Source organism: Silurus aristotelis (genome assembly GCF_946808225.1).
Source record: "Silurus aristotelis genome assembly, chromosome: 26".
Taxonomy (NCBI): Eukaryota; Metazoa; Chordata; class Actinopteri; order Siluriformes; family Siluridae; genus Silurus; species Silurus aristotelis.
Window position 1 is genome coordinate 16,306,743 of NC_139599.1, and position 19,318 is coordinate 16,326,060.

The following is a 19,318-nucleotide window of genomic DNA, read 5'->3' on the forward strand; positions in this document are numbered from 1 at the left end:
TTTCTCATCAGCACAAACACATCAAATATTAGTGTGTACCTGACACCGAGGCCACATCTCCTTTACTGAGACCAACACACACAGGCCACGCCTCCTTTAATGAGATTGACACATGCAGAGACCACGCCTCCTTCAATGTCGGTGAATGACATAGTTAAATATTATATAATCGTTGCAGAGGTTTTACATTCATCGAGTTGTAAATACACAAAATATAAAGCGCTGCTGAACTCTGGGTTACATGGGCGCTTATGTCCAGAACAAGAATTCCTCTAGGGGAGTCCTATTCTTGGAATGTCACATCTCCTTGAGGAATATCTTGCCTGGTAGTCCTTTTGCCTGTGTTCTTTTGAAGTGGGTTTTTTGTTCATTTGCATCTAAGTGCTAATTGACTCCCCGTCTATCTCTCTTTCTCTTTGTTTCAGGCCAAATGGAGTGACAAAAGGGATTCCTCCATTACCGTCCTGAAGACCTGCAGCTCCAGGAATTCTTATCCCTCATCTAACCTTGGTTTCCTTGCTCTGTGTCCACGCTGTTGCGCGAGATCTCTTTGTGTTGTTCCGGAGGACATTCGATGGCCACTATGTCCTCCAAAGCGCCCATCTACCTGAAGCGCAGAAGCCGCAAAGGCAAGAAGGAGAAGCTGCGGGACCTGCTCTCGTCGGACATGATCAGCCCCCCGCTGGGTGACTTTCGCCACACCATTCACATCGGGAGTGGCGCTGGTGGCGACAATGTCTTCGGTGACCTTTCCTTCCTCCAGGGCAAGTTTCACCTGTTGCCCGGGCAGCAAGGTCAACAAGGGGCAGTTCCGTGGAGCTGCGCTGCTGCCGCAGAGAGTTCGCCACTCCTCAAGAATGCTCTCTCGCTCCCTGTTATTGGAGGGGTCCAGGCACTTACGCTTCCATCCTCTGCCCCCGTCGCATCGCAGGCTCTCAACCCTGCCACGGCTCCACCCCCGAAACCTCCCAGACTGCACCTGGAGTCACCTCACACGTCGCTTCCTGGCTCTCCGAAGCACTTCCCTGACCAAAAACCTCGCCTTTTAACAGAGGAAAAGGGAATCGAGAAAGACGCCGAGCACTCGTATCTGTCTCATGCCGGCTCTCTGCTCTCGCTCCACCTCGACCTGGGGCCGTCTATCCTAGAGGACGTCCTGCAGATCATGGACACCCAAAGGATGGGAGGCATCGCTGGAGGATTCACGTCAAATGGACGACAAGAAGTCTACACCTAGGACATTTCAACTGGTTTTTTATCATTTTTAACACCTTTATTTGTTCCCTTGATTTTTGGATTGAACAGAAACTTTTTGATTTGTCCTTGAAATTGTTACAGACTCTTTTACACTATGAGCGTTCAAGGCTACAACGGGGTGTTTTTTCTTTTCCTCCTTCCTCATTGGAGATATTGGGAGAAAAAAAGTTCACAAATTGTATAACTCCCAGGACTTCCTTGTCCTTGAGCCACTTATTACACAGTAATTCATCTTTTAGACCAGATCTACAACCTGGATGGTGATATCTTACGCAGTGTGTATGTGTGTGTGTACGGATCAATTTTTTTTTTTACCTCCAGTTGATGGATTAACTGCAGCAGAAGATAAACGACTTTCTCTCAGCACTAAGAATGACATCACCTCCTCTCTGTTGCAGGTTTCTGAACAAATACCCGCACCTCGCTTAATGTTTTTTCTTCATTAGACGTTCTCGTATGATGTCCAAGAACTACGAATAAGGAAAGGTATCTTAGTTAAAGACCATGAGGGAAAAAAACACAGGCAAAACAAATGTGGCTGAACAATGTATGTCTTCCATCTTAGAGAAAAAGGACTTGGAACGATGCACCTTTGGCTTTGCTGGATGTTTCTGCACTCCCTCAGGCTGGGACAGTTGATCCCTGTTCTCGAGTTCGAGCCTTTTTTATACGCCAGGATAGAGGCGCCATGATCCGTTCGTCACCGAAACCACGGTTCGGGTTCCCTTTTCTTTCTCGAACCCCCTGGAGAATTTTCCTGTTAGCATATTCGGGGTGTGAGGGTCAAATTCCAAGCGATTCATTTTTTCTTTTGCTGAAATTGTTTCCCGAAGTAGTGACTGTAAATTTACTGGCTGTGGTTTCTTTATCAAATGTCGCACCTCCTGAAAATATGTTTTTTTGGAAAGACATTTGTTTTTATCTTTTACTTTTCAGTTTGTCTCAAACGGAACAAATCCATACCCTCATATTCGACTCGGTGAAAGCAAGCAAAAAATATAACCTACATCAAGGATGGTGAAATGTGATTGTTTTTCCTTTTAGGCACTGTCTTATAGGGGGAAGTGGTAGCTCAGTTAAGGCTCTGGATTAACATTTGGAAGTTTGGGGGTTCAAGCCCGGGTATCGCCAAGCTGCCACCGCTGGGCACTCGAGCAACTCTCTGTGCTCCAGGGGCACTGTATCATGGCTGACCCCAGCCCCTTAACATCGCTAGGAGATGTACATGCGAAAAGTAAAAAGCACCTTTACCTTTAATGTAGTTTGGATCGGATGGTCACAAATTCAAATTCCAGCACCACCTAGCTGCCACTACTGGGCTCCTAAGCAAGGCCCTTAACCCTGCTCAGTTGTAAGTCACTCTAGATAAGAGTCTCTGCCAAACGCCATAAATGTAAATAGTAAATAAACAAACAGGATTCCATTTGGCACAATCGAGTAACTTCTACCTGATTTTCTTTCTCTAGTTACTCAAGTACCAAGTAACCAAGCACCTTTTTTAACCGTCAAGATGTCGACAGGAAGTGTGGAAGGTGGTAGCTTAGTTAAGCTTAGCTTAGACATGCCTTAACCCCATAGCAGCTCAGTTGCATGAATGAGATAAAACATAAGTTGCTCTGAATAAGGGCGTCTGCCGAATGCCAATAATGTGGGTGGTTCGGTCAGTTGATTATTAATTCGATTTTGTGCTCAATAAAGCAATACAGTCCTCTGGTGAAAGTTAAAGATCATGCAAGGTCATGTGACTCACGGGGTAGATTATTGCTATACTAACTGGCTTGTTACGGGAGTCAAGCTCGTGAGGCATAAAGAATGTTCTGTACACCTGTCACTTTTCCTGTAATTTTATGACGTCACACTGAAGACTCCATTATCGACGGTTCTTCTCATTTTTTTAAGGATTTGTTTGAGGGAGAACGTTAACACTCTTGTCCTGTAGCATCCTCCTGCTGGACTATTAAGGGATGGCAGTTCAGGAAGTCTATTTTTAGTCACGCACAAACACTTTTTCCTCTTTAAGGTAAAAAAAAAGAAGAATAGCATGATTGGATGTTCTGAAATAAAGATTACCTCGTGATACCAGGCTAGCGTGATAGCAGCTGTAGAGTGTGTGTGTGTGTATGTGTTTGAAAGAGAGAGATACTAAGGAATGTGTGTGTTGTGTGCTAAAGACAGTTACCATGGTTGTGTTGTCATAAATCCACACAGAGGCCTTGAGGAGTGAAGCATCATGGGAAGGAAGGAGGAGACACGTGTTTCGACAGACACATATTTTTTTAACCCCAATAATGTGCCTTTCTTTTTCTCTCTCTCTCTTTTTTCTCTGATTTAATTTATTTATTCCTACTTTCATGATACAGAAACACTAAACCGTAGTTTTGCTGAGGTAACTTTTGTAACTAGTTCCATCATCCAGTATGCGACCGTATTCGTAATCGTATTGTTACATCTTTGTAATCATTAACGCACACCGTTCTCAATCGATTGTACAAAAAAACGTTCTTTTTGCTGCTTCTGGTGTGTAAATGAGCTTCCAGATTTGCGTCAGAAGACGATCCGGTCATTTCCCGCTAAATAACGAGAATCCTGTAGATGAAAATGTAGCTATGAAATGGCAATAAAGGACAATTTTATTTGAACGTGTGACAAGTCGTTTTCTTCTGTGTATACGGTTCGTTGTACAAGTACCTGGGTGAGTCGTTTCTACAGAAACGGGAAAGTATTCAAATTTATTTTAGGTTAATTCTAGAAAATTCGACCAATCAGATTTGAGAATTCGAGTGGTATAAAAATTATTTCAAAAAGAAACAAATACACAATAAATGCACAAGTGTTTTTGGGTTTACAGGTTTCCATAGAGAGTGTTTACGGAGGTCTATCCTGGATGTGTGAATGTGTGTGTGTGTGTGTGTGTGTGTGTGTGTGTGTGTGTGTGTGCCCTTTCTATTCTCTGTGAAGGCCTGGGAATCCGTCCAACCGCCTGTATTAACGCTCAAGCCTTTGACCCTGACCCTCGGAACCATGGGAACAGGAAGGGAAGGGGTGAGAGAAGGAGGAGTACATAAAAGATAGAGAGATATAGAGAGTAAAGAGAAAGAGAGAGAGAAAGAGAGGGTGATTTGGTCATAAAATAGGATAAAAAAGCCTTAAAACGGATCATGTGGGAGGGAGGGTGAGGAAGGAAGAGAGATGGATGAAGGGAAATATTGTCCACCTTTGTTCTGCAAAGTAAAAGTAGAAATAAAAGGAAGGATACAGAAGAGCGAGAGAGGGAGAGAGGGAGGGAATGTGCATAGGACATTTTGTTGTTTAACCACTTAGCGGTGCTGTTATGAAGAACACAGTTGTGTAACTGTGGCCCCTTTTTTTTTTTTTTTTTTTTTTTTTGGCGTTCCACTTTAACACACAATGGTGAGGTTTCCAGCCAAGCAGAGTAATTAGTCTTTACAGACATGTGTGTGTGTTTGTGTGTCTGTGTGTGTGTGTGTGTGTGTTTGTGTGTGTGTGTTTGTGTGTGAAATGTCAGTGTTTGTAGCAAAAATGTAAGGAAAGACACGCATGAACACGCTGCACAAGCGCATAGAGCCGATAATTTCATTTAACAAAGAACGACAACTTGTATCTTTTTTTCCATCAATTTCTTGATATACGTATATGGCCAAAACTTTGTGGACACCTGAGCATAAGATTGCTAAGTGCTACTATTTGAACATCTAATTTCACAAGTGAGTCTCCAGTTGCTCTTATAATAAACTCCACTCTTCTGGAAAGAATACTAGATTTTGTGGAAGGTCATTCAGCTACACAGGTGTTGTACTGATGGAGGTGAGGTGAGGAGGCCTGGGGTCAGCATATAAAAAAAAATCACAAAATCTCAAAGATGTTCAGTCGAGTTTATAGATCTATAGAAGGAGATCTTCCACACACTTCCAACCTATGGAAAACAGACCTTCACGGAGCTGGCTTTGTGCACAGAAGTCACGCTGGAACAGGTTTGGGTCTCCTAATTTTCTCAGAGCGAATTTTCATGCTACCAAATGAAAACGAAGACGTCCTGCACAAACTGTGCGCCTGAGACAGAAGAACCACATATGGGTTGAAAAGTCCCAATACTTTTGACCACAGTGTATTGTTACCGTGTGGTCAATAGAACGTCTACTTTATTTCTTGTCCTCGCCCACATTACACCAGCGATGCTAGATAGATAGATGGATGGATGGATGGATGGATGGATGGATGGATGGATGGATGGATGGATGGATGGATGGATGGATGGATGGATGGATAGATAGATAGATAGATAGATAGATAGATAGATAGATAGATAGATAGATAGATAGATAGATAGATAGATAGATAGATAGATAGATAGATAGATAGATAGATCATTGTGTTCTCGAACACTAATTGATGTAAATTGCAGGGTGGATATGAACAAAACGAGTCTAATCGCATCATGGAACCCTGGCCTGGGAAAAAAAAAGAGAGGGATAGAGGGAGAGACGGCCTCATTTGCAATTGTAATGTGACAGAATGCAGCGTCAACACTGAGCACAATGATCAACAAAAGACTTTGGAGTGTGTGTCTAATCAGGGGCTTGTGTGTGTGTGTGTGTGTGTGTGTGTGTGTGTGCGCCAGCCAACAACAGCTTCATTAGAATTGCAATACTGCTAAGAAACGCCACCCTCCAACGAGCTGAGATTGATGGGTAATTATGCTATCGTCAACAAAACCAGCACCTGTGTGTGTGTGTGTGTGTGTGTGTGTGTGTGTGTGTGTGTGTGTGTGTGTGTTCCAGTCTTTTTGGAAGTAAAACAAACTAATACAGAAGGGGAAAAAAAGCCTCCAGGAGAAGGACGATGAAAAGGTTTATAAAAAGTTCTGTGGAATGTTTTTTCTCTTTCTCAGGACTCGTCTCGACTTGTTTTCATTATATTTTCTTTGGTATTGCTGAAGACTTTCATTAAACATAAGCACACACTGTAATAAAACAAGTTTCGAGACCGACGGCCCAAACTGGCGCTTTTCTGACCACGTTCGTCTCCTCATCCTCGATTTTCATCACGAACAGCGAGTTAGAACAAACGTGAAATTCTGCATGAAACCAGGCGAATCTGAGACGTTTGGGGATTAATGTCAACGCTTACTGCACCCCAGACCTCCTCACTTCCTCACCTGCATCAGTACCTGATTAACATCATTGTGGCTGAATGAAATCTCACACAAATCTCCACAGAAATCTAGTGGAACATCTCCACAAAAGAGTGAAGGTCGTTATAACAGGAAATCGACACTACATGTGGATTGGGATGTTCAAAAAGAAGCACATAGCAGCCTTATATTCAGGTGTCCGCATACTTTGCTAATGCTAACGATAAAGCAGAGGTCAGAGCGACACGCGAGCGCTAATTCCTCACAGGAATAAGCTAATACGCTATAACGAGGGTTTCAAGGTGGCTTTAAAACTATAGTTTGGCCATGAGTAGAATTCACACACAATCTCCACACCAAAAGTGACACTTCCTGATTAGGCAGGAAGTCTGGGGTGTGAAGCTTGTGTTTGTGGCTAATGTTTCTTACAAGCAGGGAATTAGGACACGCGGTTATCCATTATGGGGAAAACATACATCACAGAACACAAGTCTCGTTCTTCAGATTGTTTTTTTTTTAGACACACTAAATCACAGACGTAGGAATGTTTATTCATTCTTTTTTTTTCGAAACTGGCGGGTGTGTGGTTTTATTTAGATAATTGAATTCAAATAGCTGGTTAGATGTAGATGACAGAGGGGTATGGAGACGGATGATTCGCTGTGGCGCCCCCTAATGGAAGCAGCCGAAAGAAGAAAAACCTTCTGAACGCAGCAACACTGACACCGTGTGGCCAAAAACAGATTTGCACCCGCTTGTGGCAGAAAGCTGGGTTTTTTTTGCTCATAGATAATTAACATATAATTAACATATTAATTACATTAATTTATGAGTATTTGTGATGTATTAGAATTTCCAGAAAAAAATTAACACAACAGGAGGAGGAAAAAAAAAAGAAAAGCAACAACCAATAAAAAGTAGCGCATTCATTGTTTATTCATTTAACTTGGGAATTTTTCTTCTGGGATGAATAAAGTAATCTATCTATCTATCTATCTATCTATCTATCTATCTATCTATCTATCTATCTATCTATCTATCTATCTATCTATCTATCTATAAAAAACATACATGTATGAAATATAGTAAATTATATTATATCATTAATATTTACAATCATATATAAATCGTCATCGTTATAATATGACATAATAATAATAGAAAGTATATTAGCTGCAAGTGGTACGTCATAATGCTATTATTGTTATTTTAATTATTATTAATATTGTTATTATTATTATTGTTATTATTATTATTATTAATAATAATAGGTTTAGGACATTTTCAATTATTATTGTTATTAGTATGTTATTGTTGTTGTTAATAATAATAATAATAATAATAATAATAATAATAATTATTATTATTATTATTATTATTATATTCCCCGCGCGACCTTTTTAACCACGTGACCTGCTTCCCGTCCACGCCGGGCCGCGTAGGCATGCGCATGCGCAGCTGGTGCCTCCCGCTCCGGCCCAGCGTAGGCGATCCAAGATGGCGGCGGTGGTGGAGAATGTAGTGAAACTGTGAGTACGCTCTTCACGCGGTGGTGCTGTAAAGCGGCTCTACTGCGCCTTTAGCTCCATTTTGGAGGCCGCTGGGAAAAGTAAAGTGAGGCGTTCAGTAGCCGGACATCCCTTCAGTCAGGCGGGCGAGCCCCGGAGCGCGCTGTAGCGGCTTGTTGCTAACGTTAGCTAGCCAGTTAGCGTTAGCTTGTGTTGTTGGCTAACTTGCCCTACTCGAGGTTGGAAAAAAACAGCTATCACTACCGTTATTTTATCCCACCTGTATTTCGTGCACGGAGGCGGGGAATGGGGTGTTTTCCCCTGCGATGATTGGTTGGTCGGGATACTCTTTTAGCGCTGTCATTGGCTGGTAGGATTGGTTTTGCGTGTTGAACTTATCAGAGCGCCGGATATTAGAATAGGGGGCGGGGTTTGGGCAGAAAACGGATGGGTTTAAATGAACAGCTTGGTTGATAATGTGGGAAATGGGTCAAGTTTAGATTCATTTTTATAAGCGAAAAGGATTTTTATTAAATGCCTCAGAAAGGTCTGTCTGCCTGCCTGCCTGTCTGTGTGTGTCTGTGTGTTTGCCTGCCTGCCTGTCTGTCTGTGTGTTTGCCTGCCTGCCTGTCTGTCTGTCTGTCTGTCTGCAGTAGAAGCCACTCTGCTGCACCACTAGTTTTATTTCTGTAACTCTCAATTTAGTGTGTTTTATATATAAATTCATCAAGAAATTTAATTCATGAAAAAAAGTATGGATTTTATGTAACGATATATCAAATGAATGATTTTTATAAGGAAAAGTATGAACTTTAAGCGTTGATATATCCAATAGATTGTTTCTAAAAAAAAAAGTATGTATTTTATATATAGATTTATCAAATAAATACAATTTATGATAAAGTATGTACTTATATATATATTTTAAATGTTTTTTTTACAAATATTTTTTATAATCATGTATTAAATAAATGTGGTGTTAAAGTTTGTAAATAAAAGTATGATATAGTGTGTGTGTGTGTGTGTGTGTGTGTGTGCGCACGCACCAGTGAACTTGGTTCTGCTGCTTTAAATAGTATATTATTATATTATTATTTCTGCTTCTGTGACACGCTGAGGATTTTGTTGCTCTGCTTCGTGTGAATTCATTCAGTCTGAATGGGAAGTGAGATTAAATCAGGAAGCGTTTTTTGGTTCCCGCAGTATTTCACAATTCCCTTTCGCTTCTTTCGAAAGCGCTGAAACGACGACACTTCAGTTACTAAAAATTTCTCATCGTATTTATAACGGGAAGTCGATACTGACGTGAGGTGGGTGATGGATACGTTTCTCCAGTTTCCCTCAATTACAACCGTATTTCCTATTTGATGGCCAAATATGGAACAGAAGGTATAACCATGACGTTGTCTGATTGGTTACATGTTGGCCTAATTTAATTGTGGGACAGGGACAGGCCAACGTCCACTCAAACTTTCAGCCTGAGTCCGTGTTGGAACCCAGAGCGCCGGTCGTGACATTATATCAGATATTTGGAGTGTTTGAGGACACGTTCCGCTTGGTCCTCCATAACGTCGTCCTGTCGTCCTCTTTCACTCATTTGGTTTTCTCAGGAGTGCTTTATGGCTCTTAGCAGGCTGCTTGGCAACAGAGTGTCGACTCCTGCTGTCAGGATCTCACACGGTCTCTCACGGAGAGCACGATCAACCAAAAAACTCAGGGAATTGTTTTTATGGAGTTTTATGTTGAAATATTTACATTTATTAATAAAAATTTAATTATTCATTATAAAATGAAGTAAAATGTTAATACAGTACAGTACTGTATACATAAAATAGCATTTTTGCGGTGGTGTCCGTTTATAAACTCTGTGTGTGTGTGTAAATATATATATATAATGTGCATTAGAGACCTTATATATTTAAGTATCTATTTATACAGTATTATAAATCAAATAAAATTTTACCTGTCATACACATTCATACAGAGTATGATGAGGTGAAATGCTTTTTACGACTATCCATGTAAAATAAAAAAAAATATATAAAAAAATAAATAAACAAATTTACGCACGCGCGCACGCACGCACGCACACAGAGAGACAGAGGAGCGGCTGATTTTGATGGGGTGATTGAGAGATCAGCACAGACACCACAACTTGTAACGTCTCTGTGTGTGTGTGTGTGTGTGTGTGTGTGTGTGTGTGTGTGTGTGTAGACTGGGAGAGCAGTACTACAGAGATGCCCTGGAGCAGTGCCATAACTATAACGCCCGTCTGTGTGCAGAGAGGAGTGTGAGGATGCCCTTCCTCGATTCACAGACCGGCGTCGCCCAGAGCAACTGCTACATCTGGATGGAGAAGAGACACAGAGGACCAGGTATATCTCTCTCTCTCTCTCTCTCTCTCTCTCTTACTCTCTCACACTCTCTTCCTCTCTCTCTCTTTCTTTCTCTCTCTCACACACACACACACACACACACACTCTCTCTCTCTCTCTCTCTCTCTCTCTTTCTTTCTCTTCCTCTCTCTCTCTCTCTCTCTCTCTCTCTCGCTTACCCTCACTCACTCGCTCACTCACTCACTCTCTTTCTTTCTCTCTCTCTCACTCTTTCTTGCTCTCTTTTTCTATTATTGTCCCTCCCCTTCTCACTGTCTCTCGCTGTCTTTCTCTCATTGTCTCTCTCTCTCTCACTGTTTCTCTTTTTTTTGCTTTTGTTTGTTGTCTCTCTTTCTCTAACTGTATTTCTTTTCCTCTCTCTCTCTTGCTGTCCCACACTATTTCTCTCGCTGTCTTTTTCTCGCTTTGCCATTCTTTTATTTTCTCACTTGTCTCTCTCTCTCTCTCTCTCTCTCTCTCTCTCTCTCTCTCTCTCTCTCTCTCTCTCTCTCTCTCTCTCTCTCTCTCTCTCTGTGTGTGTGAAGGTGTGGCCCCGGGGCAGTTGTACACCTACCCCGCCCGTCGCTGGAGGAAGAAGAGGCGAGCTAATCCTCCAGAAGACCCTCAGCTGGCTTTCCCCTCCCTAAAGACAGGTACCGCTCACTTCAAGCTCCGGGGTTTATGGTCTTTATCTTCCTCATCCTACATTCATCAGACGCTCCTGAGCATCACACCAGCATCACCCCGTCATTCACACCTGGTCCTGCTGAGGGCACCATGTGTCTCTGATCAACACCACACTGTATCTGTAGCACCGGTTTATACCGAATTCCAATTATAATCATTACTTCATAATCCAGCGTCGTTTACTATCAGGCTGTTGGGACGTATCACACTGAACATGCGTTTCTATGGTTACCGCTCGGGGGTAGTGTTCGGTCGCACTGGAAACGCAGATCTTTCATACAGGAAGCAGAGGCGTGATACAGCATTCTTTAAACGTGCGCGCTTTCACGTTTAGGGTGAGCAAGAGGTGTAGCAGGTGATCGAGTGATCGCTGTGAGTCTGTGCTCTCCATCACTCTTTCACTTCTCATCTGTTTCTCATCGCCTCGCTCACTCTCTTTCAGGCACATCAAAACTTCGGAACGGGGTATCGTTCTCCCTCCCTCCCTCCCTCCCTCCCTCCCTCCCTCCCTCCCTCCCTCCCTCCCTCCCTATCTATCTATCTATCTATCTATCTATCTATCTATCTATCTATCTATCTATCTATCTATCTATCTATCTATCTATCTATCTATCTATCTATCTATCTATCTATCTATCTATCTATCTATCTATCTGCCTTTCTGTCTCTCTCTCTCTCACTGTCTCTCTCTCTCTCACTGTCTCTCTCTCTCTCTCTCTCTCTCTCTCTCTCTCTCACTGTCTCTCTGTGTGTGTGTCTGTGTGTGTGTGTGTAAATATAGAGTTAGACTTGGGTCTGAAGAAGGACATGCTTGGCTCCAGCGATGGCAGCAGCAGTCTGGAGGCTCTTCTCCGAGGCGAACCGCTGGAGAAACGTTCGACACTGGAGCTCAGATCCAACGACGAGGAGTTGGTGCACAGCGAGTACACGAGCGGAGGACTCAACCCCGCAAGCAGAGTGAGAAAGGTAACATGCATGTACTCACACATGCACACACACGTGAACTCCTTTACAAAAATCCTTTTATTCATTGCAGTTACACTGTTTAAACACCAGGGGTCCTAATCTGTTCATCCAATAAATAATGAACACTGTGTGTGTGTGTGTGTGTGTGTGTGTGTGTGTGTGTGTGTGTGTGTGTGTGTCTGTGTGTCTGTGTGTCTGTGTGTCTGTGTGTCTGTGTTTAGAGAATTGTGGAGCCTGATGACTTCATGGACGACCTGGATGACGAGGATTATGAGGAGGACACACCGAAGAGACGTGGCAAAGGCAAGGGAAAGGTAGCGCTCAACCCCGTTTTACCGATTAAGACATTTTTCATTTATTTTAGTTTTTGTTCCGTTCACGTGACCTGTGACGTTTTCTTGCACGTTAAAGGGGCGGGGCGCGAGCAGCGCTCGCAAGAAGCTGGACGCCGCAGCTGCCCTCGAGGACCGGGACAAACCTTACGCCTGCGACAGTGAGTCTCGAACACACACACATGGCATTTTGGGAAATAGAGTCAAATACATGAGACAAGAATGGTTGTAAATTTAAGCTTTAAGATTTTTTTCTTTCAGGTGTCACGCAGTTCCTTTATGTAATTTTATTTCAGCTCCAGATTACATTCAGTTCACTTTCAAATTTATAATAAAAAATCAGGATGCTATTTTTTTTACTCATCTCCTCATCACTCTTCTTTAATCTCCTCTGTCTCAAAAACAAACAAACAAAAAATAAAGCAGGTGTGACGCCGTTCCGTCTGTCAGACTCGACAGTTCTTCAGAGAGACTGTTTTTTTTTTCTTCCTGATTCTCAGTGTTACTCTGTGAGTCTGTCTCTTCTCTTTTCTCCTTCTTTCTCTCGCCCCTTCTTTCTCTTTGTCTCTTTCTCTCTCGTTCTCTTTCAGACACTTTCAAACAAAAGCATATTTCAAAAACTTCTGAACGAGGTATATTTCTCCTTCCTTCTTTCTTTCTTTTTCACTCTCTCGCTCCTTCTCTTTGACTCTCACTTCCTGTTCCCCTTTGCTTCACCCTTCTAGCTTTGTCTGCCCGCTGCTTGACTTGTGAATGAGTGTTTTTTTCTTTTGTTCTTTTACCTTTTTTTTTTTTATGTGCATTCATTACTATTGTTTGTTTGTTGGTTTGTAATTCACTCTGTGCCAAACCTCAAGTAAGGAATGTGACGCGATAAATCTGCCGCTCTTCATTAAAGTACTAGGTGTGTAACAGTACACACACTTCACGGTTCGGTTCAGTTTCTTTACAGTTAGGAGGAAAAAAACGCAAAACAAAATTACTTGTCTTTCTCGTTTATTATTATTATTAATATTTGTAAACGTCAACAGTTTACAACAATTTTAAATAAAATGCCCGCTTGGTTAAATAATATATAAAAGAAAATATTTTTGAATATTTTATAAAAATAAAAAAGAACAATTCAACTAATGCAACACACTTTATTATATTGATTAAAGTGACTATTCGATTAAATCGGCACAAATTAAATCGTGACTCGTGTTAAAACAAACTAAATAAGTGATTCACCTCTAGAGGTTGATTTCGTACTGTATAATGACAAGCTGGTGCAACCCGGAAAAACTATCAGTATAGAGGTTTGCCCACAGTTCCATCTAACTACTAATGGTGCCGATTACTCAGCAAAACCCATGAATCAGTTGACCTGTGATTCTGACGCCAATTAAAGTACAGGATTTCTCACCCCAATATTATTTCTTATGCCCAAAGTGTCCATATATATATATATATATATATATATATATATATATATATATATATATATATATATTTTCTTTTTTTTTTTTTTACCAATACGTCATATTCCGTAAAAATCGTAGCATGACGTCTTTTTGACCTGCTTTGAGATCAGTGTAGGACAATCTATGCTTATTGCCTCAATCCCACCTTGAACCTTTCTCTCTTTCTTTCTCTCTTTTTTTATTTCACTCTTTTTTATTTCTGTTCATCTTATTGCATCCGCTTTGCTTTTTCATCTTTCTATCCTTCCCCTCGTCTGTCTTACAACCCCCTTATCCTCCTCTTTTTCTTTTCCGTCCCCGAGTCTTTGTTCTGTCGCTCATCTGCACCTTCCTTACTCCTTCACTCTTTTGGCTAGACTGAAATAGCACCTCTGCTTTTGTTTTTTGTGTGTGTGTGTGTGTGTGTGTGTGTGTGTGTGTGTGTGTGTGTGTGTGTGTGTCAGACTGAATTAAGAACTTCTCTTGTTTTAGTGCTTGAATACGGCGTCTTGTAGAAGTATCCACCCTCCTTTTTGCAGCATTACAAACCCTCAGAAAAAAAGCCCAACCTTTCACCAGTGAAGCACTGTGGTGGCGGTTTCACGATCTGGAATGTTCCACGTGGCTTTATGGGGGGGGTGAATAGTTATGCAAGCTGGTTTGTTGCATCTCGTGCTTAAGTCGACACTCACGAGTGTGTGTGTTTGGTGAATAGCTCATTTAGATTGTGTGTGTGTGCGTGCGCGTGTGTGTGTGTGTATGGGAAAGGATTAAGAGAAAAAAATTGGACTAAAAAAAAAAAAAAGATGTGACTCAACCTAATGTTTTAAAAAAAAAAGAAAGAAGCAAAGCATGCCATTACAGTGTGTGTGTGTGTGTGTGTGTGTGTGTGACTCAGACAGCTTTTCCCACTGTCCCAAAGAAAGAGATAAAAACCACAACCTTTGCTAAAGCCGCCTCCCCCTTTACTTTGTGTGTAATTGCATGTGTCAAGAAAGAAAAATTCTGTAAGGATAGAAAAACAGTAAGTGGAGATGTTAAATTGTGTGTGTGTGTGTGTGTGTGTGTGTGTGTGTGTGTGTGTGTGTGTAGTTTGCGGGAAGCGCTACAAGAACAGGCCCGGACTGAGCTACCATTACACCCACTCTCATTTAGCCGAGGAGGAAGGGGAGGACAAAGAGGAGGCGGAGCTACACGAGCAGACCCCGCCCCCACCCGAGGAGCCTAAGGGTGAGAAACTCGTATAGAAACATAAATGTCCTGTATTTACTGGTATTTCGCTTCCTGTGCGGCACAGCGCTTGTGCTGTACTGGTCTGTTCCCTGTATGCACAATTGTTTTATGATGAATGGATTAATTAATCTCATAATTAATTTGAGCCACGTCATTATAATAATAATTATTATAATTGTTTGGACTGATAAGGGCTTCTTGAAATTGCTGTAATTTTTTTCACAATACAGGTGATTAACAGTGAAGGAGATCGTAACACTGTTACATCGCTGTAACTTTATTCCTGTATGTTAATGAATATTAAATGTTTGATGTCATGTGTGTTACATGTTTGGTTTTTTTTCTGTGAAATGCTTTTTTGGTATACTGAAGTTTGTGTTATTTTTTCTCTTTAGCAGCCCCCAAGAAAGGTCCTGACGGTTTGGCTATTCCCAACAACTACTGCGATTTCTGTCTGGGCGACTCCAACCTGAACCAGAAAACTGGCCAATCGGAGGAGCTGGTGTCCTGCTCCGACTGTGGACGCTCCGGTAGGAACGAGTGCAAAGGGGACTTCGTTTATCGACTAGCTTTTTTCCTGATTAACTAACAGATTCCATCCTAGATTCCAATCGTTGTTTTCTTCCTTTTTTATCATTCCTCAGGTCATCCCTCGTGTCTGCAGTTCACCCCGGTGATGATGGCGGCGGTGAAGACGTACCGCTGGCAGTGCATTGAGTGCAAGTGCTGCAACATGTGCGGCACGTCGGAGAACGATGTACGTTTGGTTTATTAACTCGCGTTTTTATACCAACAGATTTACATTTACAGAATTTTATTAGACACACTGATAAAGAGTGACTTACGTTTTTATCTCATTCATACAACTGAGCAGCAAAATTGTTAGGGGCCTTTCTCAGGGGCCCAGGAGGCTCATTATTAAGGACTTACATAGCGAGAACAATCCTATGCTTTATATTCGATAACTTTTTATTTAAATGTCAAAACAAACATCTCATGTACAATAGTACAGAACAAAAGTAAAAGTAAAAAAAAAGCACTGAATCATGAAAATGTGCTCAAATGAATAAATATGAATATATTAATTAATGAATACAATTATATAATTAATAAATAATAAATAAAAATGATAGCCCTCTCTGTGCAGCGCGCAGTCTCACGTGTAATAAAGTGATTCGCCTCTAGAGGCCGCTCTCGTCATGACAGCAGAGTAGAAGCCTAAACTATTTTTGTTTGAAAGCCAACCTTTATTATTAAATACTGATATATTATTAAAACATATATTTAACGTTTAATTTCCAAAATGTATCTCTGGAATTGTTTCCAAATGTGGGGGTGGGCGATATTCCCTCACGGGCTGCAGTTTGGGGACCCCTGAAGTAAACAGATAAAAACTGGTAAAAAAAAAAAAAAAAAGAAGTTTGACGTATTATTTGTAACGTAGTCATTTCCCGCGTGCCCTCAGGACCAGCTGCTCTTTTGCGACGACTGTGACCGAGGATATCACATGTATTGCCTCACCCCGCCCATGTCGGAGCCCCCTGAAGGTATCAACACGTGCACCTTAAAGAGCGCCAGCTGCTCATGATTTAATTTGGAATTAACACGTTCTCTGGTTCCTCCTGCAGGAAGCTGGAGCTGCCATTTGTGCTTGGACCTTCTGAAAGAAAAGGCTTCCATATACCAGAACCAGAACGCTCCTCCGTCATGATGGACCTCGACGAAGAACCACTCGGCCCTGGGTTCCCGGTTCCCAGCTTCCACTCAGTGAGTCAGGAAGAAAAGATTAGAGAGAGAGAGAGAGAGAGAGAGAGAGAAAGGCTGGGAACCAGAAAAAGGGAAATCTATTTACCCAAGGAAAGGGATGGATGAACGGATAAACGAGAAAGAGTGTTAGGGAAAAAAAAAAACAAGTAAAATGAGAAAACGAATCCCTCCTCTTAGTAGGTTTATTTACAATATGACTGTTACACAGTTCCAAGTTTTAAAAAGTCCCCACTGCTTTTTGTTTTCAACTATCCGTAAAAAAAAAAAAAAAAAAAAAAATCAATCAGTAGATCAGTACCAATAACTGACTAATCCATACGCCAAAACGTCTAACGATCCGCTCTGAGGATTAATACCTGCTAGCTAACGTCCATCCAGACTACTCGATTCTAATAGTTGAAACCAATCAGCACGCTCGTCCGCAAAACAAGTAGCCTGTTTCTTTTTTTTTTTTTTTTTTTTTTTTTTTTTTCTCCATTTGTATATTTATATATTTTGTAAAGCATATAAAGGTGTGATGTATTTAAAAAAGAAAAAAAAAAGTTTCTTATTTCCGAGGTGATATTAAAGCCGGTTGGTTTGTCGTCGCACACGTGCCATCGACGCGTCTGCTTTGCCGTGTTTTTTTTTTTTTTTTTTCTCTGTTAGTTTCTAAACTAAAAATGAATACATACAGAAATCTAACTTCCTCAAGGATCTAAAATAAATTTACAACGTAGCGTATTAGCGTGCGTAAAACGGCTCAGGTGGTCGGATTATCGTAACACGACGAACCGAACCGGAAACGAGCGAAATTCCTGCAAGATGCGGTGAATAACGGCTTCGCAACTCAGGTCGTTTTGTTTTGTTTTTAAATCTTTTTTTTTTTTTTTTTTTAGCTATTTTGTTGGAACTAGCTAATCCAGTACTGACGCACTGTTTAGCATGAAATGCAACTGCAATACGGTTTGATTTCTAAAAAGAAGAAATAAAAAAATGGACAAACGTTCAAGATATTTGTCAGAGACGGTTACTTCGAGTTCAAACCCGCAGTACTCCGAGTATTGCTTCCAGCACCTGTCACTTTGACCGTATCCTAGTGTCATTTCCTAGTTAGAGCTGTTTAACCATATGCATGTTTGCCTGGTACCACTTATCAGAGTCACGCCTCGTGCTCACCCTCGCCTTTTGTTGCACTTGACGTAATTTTTTTTTTCCGGTTTGTTTTTTGGGGGAAAGGTTTCGTTCTGTAATATTTCAATCTGCTGTTCTACATTATACGGAGGAAAGTATTGGGACACCTGACCGCGGAACAATTCTGTACAGGACGTCTTGGGATGCGGTGGCACCAAATTCTCCTTTCACTTGAACTAAACCTGTTCCAGCATGATATCTGTGCACAAAGCCCATCTCCATAAAGACCTCCAAGTGTGTGGATGATCTGATGCTATAGATCTCCAACTCTACCGAACCTTTCATGCTGACTGCACCCCCCCAGGTCTCCTCACCCACATCAGTCCCTGTCTTCAGTTGTAGCTCAAAAATCTGTATAGAACATCTTCCCAGAAGAATGGGGCTTATTATAAGAGGAAACGAAGACACAACACGGAAGGCGTCCACATACTTTTGTCCGTATCGTGTGTCAGTGGACAACTAATCATTATTAACACAATAATTAAAGGTTTGTTAGCACAGCTGTTTTCATTTTTTTTTTTAAACAGTGGCCATTTTTTTATCATCTGTTTGGCAGTTTGTTTTAAAGCGGTTTGATTTGTTGGCTTTTTTTTTTTTGCTTTGTGCTGAAATCTTGACTTCATTTTTTTTCTCATAGGAAAATAAAAACATATTTAGCACTGACTATTATATTACTGTATGTATGGTCATATGAGATCTTTTACAATTGATCTTTTTTCTTCCCAATAAGTATCTGTATATCAATGCTTAATTGTGTAGGCTGCTTTTTTTTCCTTTCTTTCTTTCTTTCTTTCTTTCTTTCTTTCTTTCTTTCTTTCTTTCTTTCTTTCTTTCTTTCTTTCTTTCTTTCTTTCTTTCAAATCCTTGCATTTATAGTATACATCAGAACTCCTAATCAGAGCAACTTACATTTATCTTATTAATACCTCTGAGGATTTGGGTGCTGAGGGCCGAAATGTGCTGAGATTTAAACTTATCCATTGACCAACCATTTCCCTTCCTGCACTTCTGCAATACACTATACCAAATATACAAAGTGGTGTTGGGAAACATGACATTTTGGAAACTACGAGTTTTTGGACCCTGGGACGTCTGCGATTGTTCGGAACAGGTGCGAGTTCGTTTCGAGCCCCTTGCCATAAGTTCTAAAGGGGCAGTGAAGTGAGGCACAGCTAGCGTTTACTGTAAAGCCATTATAAGAACGGTGATACTGTGAAGGCACTTTCTGCATCATTACCATTTAGGACGTCATGATCGTGTCCCATCTGTGCGATTACAACATGGTTGCGTCATTTCGAAGAACACAACGATGTTGTGGAACAGAGCGGCGAGGGCTCCTCACGATGGCAGCTCGAACAGCCTCGCTATTCTCTGGTATGCGGGCTGATCGAACACCACCGGGGGACTTGAACCGGTTTCTTCAAAA

General features: G+C 41.3%; 2 protein-coding genes across 5 annotated transcripts in view; both read left to right on the forward strand.

Moving 5' to 3' along the window:
* Positions 1–3,896, forward strand: part of cdc42ep2 (CDC42 effector protein (Rho GTPase binding) 2) — an 8,343-nt gene extending 4,447 nt beyond the window's left edge. Inside the window, exon 2 of the mRNA XM_083530886.1 lies at positions 426–3,896. Within this exon, the coding sequence (XP_083387012.1) occupies positions 575–1,237 (663 nt within the window). The 5' untranslated portion in view covers positions 426–574 and the 3' untranslated portion in view covers positions 1,238–3,896. The remainder of the gene's footprint in view (positions 1–425) is intronic.
* A 3,929-nt stretch (positions 3,897–7,825) lies between these two features.
* Positions 7,826–18,555, forward strand: dpf2 (double PHD fingers 2). 4 transcript variants are annotated; one of them, XM_083530849.1, is made up of 12 exons: positions 7,826–7,938; positions 10,132–10,292; positions 10,838–10,945; positions 11,761–11,945; positions 12,167–12,259; positions 12,357–12,438; positions 12,868–12,909; positions 14,812–14,949; positions 15,348–15,482; positions 15,597–15,709; positions 16,418–16,499; positions 16,581–18,555. In XM_083530849.1, the coding sequence occupies exons 1-12, from the start codon at positions 7,907–7,909 to the stop codon at positions 16,661–16,663; spliced, it is 1,254 nt and encodes a 417-aa protein (XP_083386975.1). In that variant the 5' UTR covers positions 7,826–7,906; the 3' UTR covers positions 16,664–18,555. The 4 variants fall into 4 exon arrangements, with proteins under 4 accessions (XP_083386975.1, XP_083386976.1, XP_083386977.1 ...); XM_083530850.1 differs by having other exon boundaries at positions 15,351–15,482; XM_083530851.1 differs by lacking the exon at positions 12,868–12,909.
* The last annotated feature ends 763 nt before the right edge of the window (positions 18,556–19,318 follow it).